This window comes from Epargyreus clarus, unplaced genomic scaffold, assembly GCF_041222505.1.
Source record: "Epargyreus clarus isolate Ecla_fem2 unplaced genomic scaffold, WU_Ecla_fem_2.2 ptg000023l, whole genome shotgun sequence".
Taxonomy (NCBI): domain Eukaryota; kingdom Metazoa; phylum Arthropoda; class Insecta; order Lepidoptera; family Hesperiidae; genus Epargyreus; species Epargyreus clarus.
Window position 1 is genome coordinate 7295398 of NW_027332230.1, and position 15874 is coordinate 7311271.

General features: G+C 34.3%; 3 protein-coding genes across 3 annotated transcripts; 2 read left to right on the forward strand and 1 right to left on the reverse strand.

The window, feature by feature from the left end:
• Positions 1-591: 591 nt before the first annotated feature.
• Positions 592-15461, forward strand: LOC140751794 (TWiK family of potassium channels protein 7). The gene is made up of 7 exons (XM_073085837.1): positions 592-867; positions 6709-6882; positions 7124-7247; positions 7698-7856; positions 8519-8719; positions 9260-9480; positions 13470-15461. Exons 1-7 carry the CDS (start codon positions 712-714, stop codon positions 13614-13616), a joined length of 1182 nt encoding a protein of 393 aa, XP_072941938.1. The 5' UTR covers positions 592-711; the 3' UTR covers positions 13617-15461.
• Positions 1387-2791, reverse strand: LOC140751796 (cAMP-dependent protein kinase catalytic subunit alpha). Its single transcript, XM_083059018.1, has one exon. The coding sequence runs from the start codon at positions 2653-2655 to the stop codon at positions 1573-1575; it is 1083 nt and encodes a 360-aa protein (XP_082915144.1). The 5' UTR covers positions 2656-2791; the 3' UTR covers positions 1387-1572.
• On the forward strand, positions 3071-5922 carry LOC140751718 (ribosomal protein S6 kinase alpha-1-like). Its single transcript, XM_073085745.1, has 2 exons — positions 3071-4254; positions 4796-5922. The coding sequence occupies exons 1-2, from the start codon at positions 3209-3211 to the stop codon at positions 5877-5879; spliced, it is 2130 nt and encodes a 709-aa protein (XP_072941846.1). The 5' UTR covers positions 3071-3208; the 3' UTR covers positions 5880-5922.
• Positions 15462-15874: the final 413 nt, after the last annotated feature.

The window sequence follows — 15874 nt, forward strand, 5'->3', positions numbered from 1 at the left end:
GAAGGCACGAATTTAATTAGTTTATCTTCGTCTTTTTGTAATCGCGTTGTAGTAACTACAAGAAATGTCTCTTTTAACCGACTTCAAAAAGGAGGTGGTTATCAATTCGGCCGGTATCTTTTTATTCAGCCGGTCTCATATAAGACACGCTGTTTACATCGTTTTCCAACGAAATATATAGAGCGCCGACTTCAGAAATATGTACTAAACACTAAACCAACATTTATTTCAATTATTTTTTACTTTGTAGTGACATAGAAGTCGGTTGTATTTTTTTGTTAAATTTTTTTGGTAGTAATGCAATGTACTGGCGTGCTGCGTACGGCAAAAAAACTTTCAACTTTTATAAAATGACGTGGGGTCTTAAGTTTCTGGGTTTATATCGTCCACTTTGTTGATTTGGGCGACGAATTGTCATGTATCTTATTAAAATGAAGCATTTTTATACTGTGCAGTTGTGGTTTTTGTTAAAGTATGTGTGAATAGAAACTTAAAGAAAAATGCAGTGTTGACAGCCATTTAGTTTCTTTTTTCTTTCTATTATTTTAACGAATGAACATTTCAACAATTGCTTTTCTGTTTCAGGTACCATCATACAATTTCGCTGCTTATCACTCCGATAATGTATCAAAAATGATACCACTCGGTACATAACATTATTTGGGGTCGAAATGGTGTTTTCTCTGGTATTGGAAAGAAACATCTGACATCATGTGCAAAGGCGTGAAGAGTGTGTCCTGGGAGACGGAGACCCTGATGGGCACGCCATCTAAACCTTCGAAATGGGAGCGGTTGTTCCCAAGAGCAGCGTTATCCCACGTGGGATTGTTCGTCGCGCTTATGTTGTACACCGCTGGTGGGGGATTGGTGAGTAACTAATTTGACTATTGCATTGGGTATAAGAAAAGTAAATTGAGTATTAACAAGTAACAAAGTAAATTAAGTATTCAACAAAACTACGACGATGAATTTAAGTTATCCCTTAAGTTACATCATAAATGTACCTATAAGAAGGATTTTAGTCTCCTTTTAACAAACGTTAAAAGGTTAAGGTTAAAATGTTGAAATGTTTGTATTAATTCGTGGATTTTTTTAAAATTTAGAATTCACTTAAAAGTATTGTACCTTATTATCAAGATCTGGGTCCATTCATTACTGTTAAACGACAAACATAGGAAACACGTCGTCGTTACATGTCCGCAGTAACATAATGTGGGGTAACTTTGGATTTAAAATAGAAAGTAGGTAATAGGCTATTTTGTTCGTAGAACAGGCTTTATAATAACACCTCCTTCGACGCATTGCGGTTCTTTGCCCGGGGCGGGACCATAATGATTTATTAGATCTATAAAAAATAAAGTGACGTGTCTAAAAAAAAATTAAAACTAGTTTTTGAGTATTTATTCGGAAAGTAGACTAAAGTATTTCATGTTGACTTATAAACATGAAGAAAAACAAATAATAATTAAATAGTAACTTATTATCTTTCGACATAAGCACTTAAACTAAATAAAATTTAATTATCTTACTTTTGTTAAATAGACTTAAATGTTTAACATAAATAAAGTAGCTTTAAAATTCTTCAAACTCTTTATCATATAGACAGATCGGGCTTTCTTTAAGTTTCTCTTCCTCGAAGTAATCAAAATATGAAGTATCGCCTGGTGACCGTATCTTGGGAATAAACGGAGCTTGAACGCGATTGTTTAACAAACTGTCCCAATCCATGTCTTTAAACCAATTGTGATTTTTAAAGTCTAGAATACCGTCTTTGAGGTTCCCGTAGCGTCTAGTAGTATCAACTTGAAGGATATGACCGATCAAATCTTTTAATTCGGACGTGAAATGACCTGGACACCTATATTTTCCAATAACAATCTTTTCATAAATCCGCATGGGATCTGATGCGAAGAATGGCGGATGACCAGCGCTCATTTCAAAGAGAAGAATTCCGAGAGACCACCAGTCAACTGACATTCCATATCCCTTACTTAAAATAATTTCAGGAGCTAAATATTCAGGGGTACCACACAACGTCCAGGTTCGACCGCGAATCAGCTTACAAAAACCAAAATCAGTCAACTTTATGTATCCACTTCTTTCGATAAGAATATTTTCTGGCTTCAAATCTCTGTATACTAATTCACATGCATGTAGATATTCCAATGCTAAAATAACTTGAGCTCCGTAGAATTTTGAGGCAGATTCTTCGAATTTGCCTACTTTGCGCAAATAAGAAAACATTTCACCGCCAGCTATGAACGGCAAAACATAATAAAGATAAACATTGTCCTTAAAAAAGTACTTCATGTATACAACGAAAGGAAAGTTGAGTCCACATAGAATTTTCTTTTCATAGTAGCTATGTTCTATTTGTTTCAGTTTTACAACCCTTTCCTTTTCTAACATCTTCATTGCATAAAATCTTCCAGTATTTACATGTTTGGCGAGGTACACGACGCCAAAAGCGCCTGTACCTAATACCTTTATGCGTTCAAAATCACTTAGCTTCGCGTTGCTTGTCGACTTTTCATTCCACGATTCAATAAACTCCTGATGCAGTCTTCGCAGATATTGCGAATATTGTTCTTGCTTAGAATAAGAGTAACCGCCCCCGCGAGGAGAGAAGATGCGGCGTTTATTTTCTTCTGACATTTTATATAATGTAGTTATTGAAAATCAGTTTTATTGTTTTGTTTATATGATACTCGTATATATGCAACGTTGAAAATAACTTACTACGGTTTTATATCTAAATCAATGCATCTTGTCGATCCAAAAATAAAATTATGAATAGATGAAATATCAACCATAGAGAATTAAAAGTAAAAGCTTTAACCACAGAGTGTTCTTTTTATAATTATGCAGTCTTTGAATATTTTAAATACGGTTAAATGCTACCACTACCTATAAACATTGATAGGTATAAATCTTATCATTCAATATTATAAATTGACAGATAAAATAACAAGTAATGTTACTTTTCATAATTCACTAGAGTGGGCCATAGATGCTAGTATAAAATGTCATTGTACTGGGCGTATTTTGCTTAAATAATAGTCAAGCTGTTATGACATGACATAGATGTCAGTTTCATTTGTAAACTTTTTACTTAATCATGTTTTATGTATATTTGTATTCAATTTATAATAATTGGTTATATTTATTAACGCTGGATGTAATAATAGAGGAACGGTCAGGTTGATTTATGGCTAAATCGTCTTACACGAGTCAGAATCATCAAGATCATATACGTTACTTGGACATGCTAAAGGAAGAATTCATTAAGAAGTATCACGACCCGCCAAGCTATGATAAAAACTCCTCCGATTTTGATAATATCAAAGCTATTGGCAATGGTGCATATGGAGAAGTTTTCTTAGTAAGAGATAAAGCGACATTTACCTATCATGCCATGAAGGTTGTACAAAAAGGCATTGTTGTAGAGAGACATCATGTAAAACATCTGATACTGGAAAAGAAAATATTGCAGGGCGTCCAGTTTCCATTCATAGTATCTTTAGATCTTGCATTTAAAGACAATATATACCTTTACTTTATATTACCTTATATAGCGGGCGGCGAGATGTTTACGTATATCCAAAAATACGGTAATTTTTCCGAGAGCTTGTCGAAGTTCTATGCAAGTCAAGTTACTCTAGCACTGGAATATTTACATCACTGCGACATTGTCCATAGAGATATTAAGCCTGAAAATATTTTAGTGGATACTAATGGATATTTGAAACTTTGCGATTTTGGGTTTTGCAAAATATTAAAGAAAAAGACTTGGACTCTATGTGGTACACCAGAATACCTAGCTCCTGAGGTTATATTATCTAAAGGTTACTCTTTTCCAGTAGATTGGTGGGCTCTTGGCGTGTTGATATTCGAGATGGGAGCGGGTCACCCGCCTTTCTTTGCATCAGATCCTAATAGACTTTACGAGAAGATACTTGAAGGGCAATACAAATGTCCAGATAGCTTTACTCCAGAATGCAAGCAGGTTTTAAGAGGTTTGTTACAAGTGGATCCTACAAAACGCTTAGGGTGCTTGAAAAACGGAACCTTTGATATCAAATCTCTTAGTTGGTTTAAAGAAATCTGCTGGCAATCAATCCTGCACCAAAGGGTACCCGCTCCTTTTGTCCCGATATGCCCTTCACCTGGAGATACGAGCAATTTTCCAGAAGTGTCTCAAACAAAGCTTAGAAAAATGTCGAAGTGTATGTATGAACAAGAGTTTATGGATTTTTAAAACAACATGTAGATGCATGATAGACAGGTGTCTTTCAACTATTAAGTTCTTAGATCTGAGACAGAACGTGATGTGTTGATTTAGCAATGAATTAAAATCAGATTGAATCCGATCCAGTTCTGCTTCGTTATTATTATATAAGATATATTTTATATAAATTTATATGAGAATAAAATGTATATGTATGCATGGAGTTTCTATTCAGATTAGTTAATTCTTTTTTATGTATAGAATATTTACCGATGTTATTGATTTATTGGGACAAGGCCAAATCGATTCAGCCTTTTTTATGACTGGCACCATACAAACTGAAAACAAAGATAATGCATCAGCAATTATTCATAGCTAAAAAATCTGAACCATGGATATGTCACATACTGACATCCAGTGTAATCTGTAATATCAATGACGCACATCACCTGAGTTTTATGTTACATAAATTATATATTTTATTGTTAATAATAATACGTTATAATAGTTTATTTAATTAGTTCGGAGTTGTGTACTATTTGTCACGTATTTATTAATAAGCTAAAGCTATGGCATGACCACAACGTTCGATAAAAAGGAAGAAAAAAAAGAATATTTTTCCCATGATCTTCAAATTAATCACAAACGTTACTTGGACGCATTAAAATATGATTTCGTGAAAAATTACACGAATCCAGTTGTTTATGAGAAGACAGCAGAGGAATTTGATCAGCTGATAACCTTAGGAGTTGGTTCTTTTGGCACTGTATTTTTGGTACGCGACAAAAATACATTTGATTACCACGCCATGAAAGCCATAGAAAAGGCTGTAATAGTAAAAAAGAAGAATGTAAAGCAATTGTTGTTCGAAAAGAAGATTTTGGAAAGCGTAACCTTTCCTTTTGTAATACAACTGGATTTTTGTTGCAAAGACAATGCATATATATATTTACTATTACCCTATGTAGCCGGCGGGGAACTGTTTACGTTGATCAAGAGGCTAGGTAATCTATCAGAGCCTTTATCGCAATTTTATGCCGCCCAAATGGTGTTAGCGTTAGAATATCTACATCACTGTGGTGTAATCCACAGAGACGTGAAGCCGGAAAATATATTTATCGAAGAATCCGGATACATTAAACTGGGCGATTTCGGATTCTGTAAAATAATAAAAAACAGAACGTGGACGTTATGTGGGACGCCGGAATATCTAGCTCCGGAGATCATTTTGTCTAAAGGTTACACGTATTCTGTCGACTGGTGGTCGTTAGGTATTCTTATGTACGAAATGAATGCTGGGTATCCACCATTTTATAGTTCTGACACAATGAAGTTGTACGGAAAGATCTTGGATGGACAGTTCCGGACGCCTGACTGTATGACTCCTGCTTGCAAATCATTGGTGAAAAATCTCTTAGATGTAGATCCGACAAGGCGTTTCGGTTCTCTCAAATCAGGTGTGTTTGATATAAAAAGCCACGCCTGGTTTCAAGAAACATCGTGGCACTCAATACTTCACCAGAAGATGGTGCCACCTTACATGCCCATTTGCAAAAACGCGGGAGATTACTCTAATTTTCCTAACGTCACTGACATCAAGTTGAAAAAATCGCCTGCGTGCTTGTATGAGAAAGAGTTTGAAAATTTTTGATTTTATTTACATTCTTAAAAATACAATCAAAATAAAGTGAAGTCGTGAAGTTGCGTATTATTTTGAACGTAAAGCACAAGTTATACCACACAAATATAAATTTATTATTCCACTCTTCTTGTTCAATATTAGATGCTCTACTGTCAATGTTATTATTTATTTATGGATCCAGATACACCATTGTCTTATCACCAAATACTCGTAATTGGTTAATTATATTACTATTTGACTGGTTTATTTTTACAGTTATAGTATAAACCGACTTAATTATTTATGTCTGTGATCTTCTTTATTTATACGAGACAGTAACTTTAAATATTTTTTGCATAGTCTCCTCATCATCAACCCATTACTGTCCCACTGCTGGGCACGGGTCTCCTCTCTTAATTAGAAAGATTAGGCCATAGTCCACCGCGCTGGCCAAGTGCGTATTGGTAGACTTCACATACCTTTAAGATTTTTTTTTATAAATCTCTCAGGTATGCAGGTTTCCTCACGATGTTTTCCTTCACCGTTTAAGCAAGTGATAATTATGATAATTAATTTCTAATACGCACATAAATTTGAAAATCAGAGGTGCGTGCCTGGGATTTGAACCTCGGACCCCTCGATCGAGAGGCCGCGTTCCTTAACCACTAGGCTATCACTGCTTATGCACTAGGCTATCACTGCTTATGCCACTAGGCTATCACTGCTTATCCACTAGGCTATCACTGCTTATAACACATGAATTTACAGAACATTTAAAAAAGGTAATGTTTTTTATCTTAGTTACTATTTACTTAACACTAATGCATATTACAATATACAAAATTGTTTTTCAATAAAGGTATTTCGCGCCCTCGAGTACCCGGCGGAGATAACAAAGCAAGAGTATCACAGAGATCGTTTGTTGACGGAAAGGTGGAATCTGATACGAATTGTATCTGATTACAATGTAAATGGAACTGAGGACTTCAGTATAGAGAAATTACTTAGTGATCAGTTAGCTGTTTACGAGAGAGTAAGTTACTTTTGGTACTTAATATTCATATTGGTTTTTTTTATAGAAAGTGAAATATCTGCTATCATATCATATCGTAAGTTAATTTTTATGGAAGATGTTCGCTATACGAGTACATCTGCCTGTTGCTATATTTACATAAGTGCTTTAATTGTGTACACATTAAGTATTTCATATCGTATTATATTATGTTTTAATACATGACTACTTTTTAACGTGACTCATTTTTATTAAAAAATAGGTATTAGAAGAAGCCTCTTCAAATGGATTAGCTTTAGAAATTGAAAATAATTTCCCGCCTTCAGAAGAAAAATGGAGTACGCTACAAGCAGTGTTTTTCGCTTCCACTGTGCTTACTACAATAGGTGTGTACGACCATGTAAGCATTTGAAATGTAATATTTATTTTCGACGTCAATTTATTATGTTTTTCTTATTTCTTAGAGAGCGGCATAATAGTACATTACGATACGAGGACGAAAAATTTTTTTCTGACAAGTGTGAGTTTGCAGGCCGAGCCGCAGGCGAGGACTGCAATCACACGAGTCAGAAAAACATTTTTCGTCCGCGTGTTGTATAAAATTTTATATTACGGGGTCGGAAATGGGGGTTTTGCGCACGCGAAGCGTGCGTAAAACGTCCATTTACGCACGCCGTGATATAAACAATTTTTTTCCGCACTTAGTTATATATGTAAGAAAGAAGCTTTTATTAGGAACACTAAACGTAGACTTGACACTTGACTAAACGTAGTATATTACCCGAGAGTAAATTTATGCCTGGCTAGCGGACCATAATTAATGTTTTATGTTTTAGGATATGGTAACATCGTCCCGGAAACTTTTTGGGGAAGATTGTTCTGTATGATATATGCCCTGGTGGGTATACCACTGACTCTGACTGTCATTGCCGACCTCGGTAGAGTCTTCGCTACGGTCGTGTCCGTTATAGCGAAGCAGTTGCCTACCATGCCAAGTAAGTAAAGTGAAAGAAAAATAGTACATAGTGTTTTATGGATGCCGACTTTCTTGCATATGGGACGACCATGTGAGTGCTTAAGGATGACAACGCATCTTTTGATCAGCTTCTGGTAGAAACTCTGTTCTATATGAAATTGCTTATTTTATTTTGTCGTGGGCTGCAGTAACCTCTAACTATCAGGTCGACCGCTAGATCATTGAAACATTGGAAAACATTACATTGTGGGTTACGTTGAATGTCGATTAGCAAATATCTGCACGCGAATTATAGTTATAAAGTTAAAAATGTCATGCAAGCAATTAACATGTACTAGTTTTGTGTACCTACACGGCAGGCGTTATTATTTTGTAATACAGATTTTCATTTGTTACACATTTTCTCTGTCATAATTATCATCAAATATATTATGTGTTGGTATTTTAAAAATATATTAAGTACTTTTACAAAGATATTATAACAGATTTTCGGTAATGTACAAATTATGAAGCAGTAGCAGAGTATAAACAGCACGATACCTTTATTTCCAATAAAAAAATGAGAAACGAATTATCCAAATATATTGTAGGCGATCTTAAGCAACGTGAGTTTCACGCACACATTTATTTGAATGTTATTCGTAGATAACTGTTTTTGTTATTTTTTGTATGTTAATCCAGAATGCTGCAGTCGGATATATGAAGCAAATCCCGCGGGTCAACGCTCGCTGTACGCTCTCTGGGCGGTGGGTTTCTTGTTCGTGTACTTATCTGCTGGTGCTGGGCTCTTCAAGATGTGGGAGGACGACTGGAGTTTCTACGACGGATTCTACTTCTGCTTCATAACTATGACCACCATTGGTTTTGGTGATCTAGTGCCTAGTGAGTTTATTAATGTTAGCTTTTAATAATCGTAGTAAGTAACCACTCCTTATAATTGTGAAGAGTTCCACTGCTATTAAAAGGCAAGAGTACATGTGTGGTGTCGATGCGCCGCATTACGTCTTTCAATGCGGCTTCTTTCATTTAATTTTTAAGTAATGAATATGGAATAAATAATAATATTCAACGTCGTAAATATGTTCGAAACAATTTATAAAAATGATGAAATTGTTTCAAGCTACCTGCTTAAAAAATATTGCCTTCCACAGTCAAGTAAAACTACTTGGTATATATCATTTGTAGGACAAATATGAGGCCAAGCGTTGGAAAACTAATTCTATAGCTTGCAGTCACGTATATGGTGCTAAAGTTACCTAAATCTGAAAATAAAAATTAAATGTTGTTACATTCTACAAAGTTAAGACAGACAAAGATGTAGAGGTTAAACTTTAAGCTAGATTTTTTAAGCTACGTCGTTGTCCGCATTTTGTTTAAAACTACACTAGGTATGCGACGTTCCTAGCCGTGTTTTATTTCCAGAAAGGCCGAAGTACATGCTACTGTGCACACTGTACATTTTGATCGGTCTGGCGCTCACGTCTACGATAATCGAGCTGGTGCGGAGGCAGTACGCCAGATCTTGGCAACAACTGCGCGCACTCTCCGGCCCCCTGGCAGACACGCTGAGAAGACTCGGCGACGCCGGCAGAGGAGTCGACGTGTCTGCTCTACATAACGACCTGCGAAAGGTCCTCACTGTTGTAAGTACTCGATATTAATCCAGTTTTGTTACTCAGCACTCGTTAAGCCTTGACCCGAATAACAGTTTTGTAGCCAGATTTAGTGAAACTGCGAATGTGTTAGCAATTTTCGTAATGTGTTTGTTATTCGTATAGTATATGGTGCATGGTGTAAAGTGTTATAGTGTATTTTTGTGAATGCCCGATCTGGTTATTTGTAACTTTTAGAAATCATTTAACGTATACATAAATTTCGTATACCTTAGAAATTCTGACTAAAGTTTGTGTTATGAGGAGTAATATGGGTAGTACCTTATCATTATTTTTGTAATAATTTAATTTTTAGTGTTATAGATACTTGTTTCCATAATATAAACATTTCCAACGTTTCGGTTCAGTGTCCGAAAGCAGTAAATCAAGCGAATCAATAAATCGGTGCATTGCAGTGTAGTGCCGACAGACTGCCGACTCATGACTGTGTACTCGCCAATGTGATTGAAGATGATGATAGCACGTTTAAATTTAATTCACAGGGATCAAAGACCACTTTGATCTCAGTAAATCTCAGTTGAAGTTTATTAAATAATAATCTATATGCAGCAATTAATTTTCACTCAGTGGCAATAGGCTTTAGTTTTTAGGGTTCTGTTGGTCATTAATATTTTTCTTTTTTAAATGAGATAAAGGAAAAGCTGAGAATAAACAAATGATGAAACATTTTAACGTTAAATATTATGTAACCCTCGTTTATTTTCTCACTGGAAAAAGAGAATACAAAATTTTTCGTTTTCGCTTACATTCTCGGCCCATTTTTAATGAAATTTTATAGGTACTTACGCACTGGAGCTTTAAGCAAAAACTCCCCAGCAATAAGTAGTTCATGTCTTCGAACCTAATTCTCCGGAATACGAAAACTTAAACATTAGTAGGTATATATTTAGCGATCTTAGGTAATAACAAAAATCAGTTCTATCTTCTTTTATTAGGAATTTAGCAAGTTTACTTGGGTTTCATCAAAACAAGGTTGATGGCTCCAGTATCGCAATAGGACCCTTTTAGTTTTAATGACCCATAAAATGACTTCAATGGCTCCGTAACGTTTGGGTTAATATGAGTGATCTTTTTATCTCACTGAATACCTACACATATTTCGTATCACACTAAGAGAGGATAAACAATTAGAACCCTGTTTATATATACAGACATTGTGCGACTGTGCGTGTTAAGACAGACAAAAAAAATATTTTTCTATGCAATATTTTGACAGCTACGGCCCGCGCCTGCTCGGCTGTGTTACGTTACAGTAGATATAAATATGTCAATGTAAATTGTTTAAGAAAATACTTGCTTGTCTGACACAGCACATGTTTGATACGCATTAAAAATGAAAATATTATATATTATGCCTGTAAATTGTAAATTAACACATTCTTCACGAAATCCCGAGTAAAAGACCCGCGATAAAACTCTTCTATCTTTTTGTTACTAAAGAATATAATAAAGAAAACTTAGTTGACAGTTGTTTGGGTCGTAAAACTTTGGTAAACAACTATGAAAAACTGTATACCACTGGATATTATAAGTTTAGGATGTTATTGCTACTGAAATCATGCTCACAGTAAACCTTTGAAGAATATGTTTAGTATGGTGCAAGTGTTACCAAGTGTACTTGTAATATAGTTGAAGTGCAATATAAATGTTTGCAATCAACTTGATTTTGTGATACCTTTTAATTTAATTTACAAATGTATTATTTTCCTAATGTAATAATAAATATACAACGTGTAAGCTATTAAAGTTCAAAAACGTAAAGAGTGTAATTCAAATATATGAGGCCAAAGTACTACTTAAATCATTTGAAACATTTTATTCACCGCTTTTGAGTTAATTTTTACTATGATAATTCCGACTCTAAACGAAATCCAAGAGTACAGTCACGAGCAAAAGCTAGTTGTATAGAAAATATAAAATTTTATGAACTCGAAACGTATTTTACGATATATTTTTATAAGTTTCCGATGTAATGGTTATAAAACTTTATTTGTTATAAAAGTGCGTCAGTACCCGACCTTCGCAGAGATCCATCGGAACATCACATGTCAATGCTAAATACAATGATGCCATGTTTTTTGTGTAATGAATATAAAAAAATGGACGAACACCTGATATTACTGTGGTAGAGATGGTTATGATCAAAAATATTTCTTATGATTCAAATCATAAAGGATTATAGATATCGGCTGTAATATATAATGAGATGAGGGTGACCATCCTAGGTCTCAAAAATGGCAAAACATCTGTGATCGGCTTCACGTAGCACTATGTACAACAGAGATGAAATCTGTTGTACATAGAGTTGGTTACAGATGATTTCAGGCGGTAGTAATCACCACCGGGTAGATTGCATGTTTGTTTGCTATTTTAATGTTATAAAATGTACTGTAGCACTGTTCCCCCTCTTCCACTATTTTGTAAAAAGTCAGTCAAACAAAAACTTAGATTGACCGTCAAAACTAAGGTAATAGTTTTAGAATATATACGCAGGCAAAAAAAATACAGTTTACCTAGGTCATCGACAATAACTGACATTTATTATAACGCTCCAGCGTAATAGTTTCCGTTAAAAAGATTTTTTCACCAATACTTTTTTCCCTCTCATGGCTACATAAAGAAGTCTGCCAAGAACGTAAGTTGTATTTTCGGCTTCATTACAGATATTTTAATGCCAGTAAAAATGCGTTTAACGTGAAAAGGTTCAAGCCATTGTTCAAGCCGCTCGCCAATCGCAAATTGGTAGACTTCACACACCTTTGAGAACTTTTTTAAAGAACTCCTAGGTGTGTAGGTTTTTTCACGATATTTTCCTTCACCGTTATAGCAAAAATAATCTAGGAGTTTGAAACTCGGATCCCCGAGAGGTCGAGTTTCAACCACTAGGCTGTCTGCTTTCTGCTTTCTGCTATGGTAAAGTTTACTACAGTTCAAATTTAAATTTCCACAAACAGTAGTAACTTGGATACATTGTCGCAATAATTAAAGGAGAATAATATAGCTTTTAGACGGAAACAATAAGTCCTTTCCCTATTACTATTTTCGGATCTTATACGATCGTTGATTCTATGAATGGTGTTTTGAAATAAAAAAATACAAATAGAATTACTTTGAAGTATTTGTCTTATTGCTTACTATAGTTTAATTTTTATTGTAACTTGGAACATAAGCTATAATTGCTGGCTTAGCGTACTACGTTCGATTGATTTTCCAAGTCACACTCCAGGCCTCTCCCCACAAAAGGCATGATGACAGTATTAAAGAATCAAACATTAATGATTTTGATGATGTCTTGACTCACCTGCCTATGTTTGAACTTTTTTTGCAATATCCACGCGTGACGTCACCAGAACATTTTAGCGCTTAATTCTTGAAAGGTAGAAAAATGATAAATCTTGCGTTAAAACTTTATTTATTGCCAAAATAATATGATTTTTGTTAACAGTAGACATGTACCTACATCGCTTATTATCCTGTTTAGTGTTTACCTGTTATCATGCCCAATGTGGATATCTAGAAATAATTGCATCACTTTGCTCTTGCTTCGTAGAACTGTGAGAAGTTTGACCTTTTTAAATAAATGTAGTCAGTTTGTGGTCAATGTAGTTTATTGGTAATAGTGGTAGTTTGATTTTAGAAATGTGTAGATATTTTTCTTTAGAAGCTCTAGAAATCTTCACAGCTTAATAAAAATTGGTAAGATGTAAGGCTGGTTAAAACTAACTTTAGTTAGCAATAATTAATCTTAACCAATGTTTGCCAAAGTTCGAAATTTGACATTTATTGCCTACAAGAAGTTTCGAGTTTCGGAAAATACGACATGACCATCGGTAAGCAAAACTTGGTTAAGATTGTTTATTATCAATAGGCTTATGCTGAAACAGAGTAGTTAGATCCGAAAGACCACATTTTGGATCCCAGCCCACGGTAAATACTGATATGTGTTTTTCTCATTGAAGGTAACAATGCCGCGGCTGAGTGGAGGTAAGCGACAACTGGAGTGGGAAGCAGCCATGGAAGCGATGATCAGGGATATCACGAGTCCCGTGTCCAGTCAGCCGAAGCCGCCTATAGTGCAGATCGTTATATACGAATCATCCGTCTAAGCCGATCTGCTTTGGACTTTAAACAAACCTGAGATACAGCGATGAGAGTTTTATTAACAAGAAAATAAGTAAACACTCGAGAAGCTTTAATTCAGCCAAAAATGAATTATTGATCAGTCTAGCACTCTTTCGCCGTTTATAAAAACTACTACAATGTCAATAAAATACTATTAAAGCTAATCTTACGCTGCCGCGCGAAAAATAGTTACATGATTGCGTCGTGTGGAACACATTATCGTAAAATAGCTTTTTTACTATAAAACAATAGAGCGTAGACACTTTAGTATTTGTCAAAACTATTAAAGAACAAGTCACGGCTTAAAATTCGAGTGCTATTTATACTTAAACATCACAGTGATGTGAATTGGTGATTTTCCCCCAATAAATTGGGAACTAAATGTTATTGCAGTATTATAATGATATATAGTGACATAAGGTGAATTAATATTATGAAACTCATTATTTTGTGTAAACGGTGTGAACATTTTTCTGTTTATTTTTAACAGGTCATTCTGGAATGTTAATAAACAGCGAACTAAATATTTTAAAACATTCTTCAAATTATAAATAAGTATTGTTTTGGTGCATAGACAGGTGTTGGAAACAATTTTATTTTTAGTCAAAACAGAATTCTTTCACGTCTGACACGTTTGTTCAATGGTTTATTGACATTTAAAGTAAAGTGCCTACATCGATTTTGTACGTGACATTATTTTCACGTGACATCGATTATTTATTTATTGTATTGACCTACTTAAATACACTTTAAGGTGAAATGTTCGTATAAGAATATTTTTATTAATGACGTTCTCTATCTAAAATATGATTGCTAAACGCATTGTTATATTGTCTTTCAAAATTGCTTTCTTGCCTAATTCCTGCATATTTTGAAATGAAAAAAGATTTAATGTTTTGAATGACTAGAGCTTTCTTGGCCAATGTAAGTTCAAATTCACACTCAAAATACGCGATGACAGTCTTTGTTCAATATTTCTATTTGTATAACGTAGACCTTAGTGTTATGGATCTACCAGGGGGGATACTACCATCTCCTTAAACAATATTATTTTAATCATACATTGAAACTTCGTACCACGACCTCGTTAAAAGATTGTTTTAATAATATTACAATAAGCAGTTTTGTTTTATGTCGGTCGAAATTTTTCATTCTTTTTTGCAGGAATTTTAACTTTTGAAGCAAAATATGAAAATTTCAGTTGGTTTTATACAATAAAAAAACGGAAAATTAATAAGGGTTTAAGTTTATTCAACTGCATATCACGAAAAACAATCAAGACCGTGGTGCGAAAAAGATGACACTAGTTTTGATGTCGCGTTTCCTCTTGGATAAGGAATAGACAAATCTCATTCTTATACATCACTCGGCAGGAATAAAACAATACTGTTTTAAAGAGGTCGTGGGACGAAACAAAGTAATGTTGTTCCTGAACTATGATGGTTTTTAAAAGATGGTGGTAGGCCCCCTGATTCTTTAAGGCCGTGTGGATGTCTTTCATTGTACTTTCTGTATAAGTTAGACTGATTTATTAGGATTTTAATATACGTATGTTATATTGTCTTGTGAATGAATGCACTGTGAATTGATTAGCTATGAATATATAAGGTCCAAATCTCCAATTCTAGCTTGATAGCCTCAATATTTTGTATTTTTTTCTGAAATTTTAATTTTGAAAGAGAATGGGGTTGTACCTGATTTCAATATAAGATGTATTTGGTGGGTGGTGTAGGTGGTTGGTGAAAAGACATTGCGGATAATGGATGAATACAGTTTGGAGATTTAAATGTGATTCAGCTATAAGCGTTGAAGGAATAAATAATTTGCATTTTGTAATAATTTTTTATTGCAACTTTCCGTTTTTTTATAAACCTCTATCTTATAATTTTACCTAGCTCTACCTATTCACTTTTTTCAAGTCAATGTAAATTAAAATTCTTGGTGTATCTTTGTACATAAAATACGTAAAGAATATTGTAATAAAATAAACAACTTGTACCTAAAGAAATGAAGAACATTCGAGAATGGATCTTGAAAATCGATGACTCTACAATATTTATAATTTTACATTAATTTGAAATATTCGTATACCGATAGATTTCTTATTTCTTTATATACATGTACTAACATGTAGTAAAATGTATGTATGTACATTTCAACCGAAAGAGTTTTATTGAATAGTTGTTGTTTCAAACCACGTAAGTATCGTCGAATGGTATAAATAAAACAATAAAACTTTTAT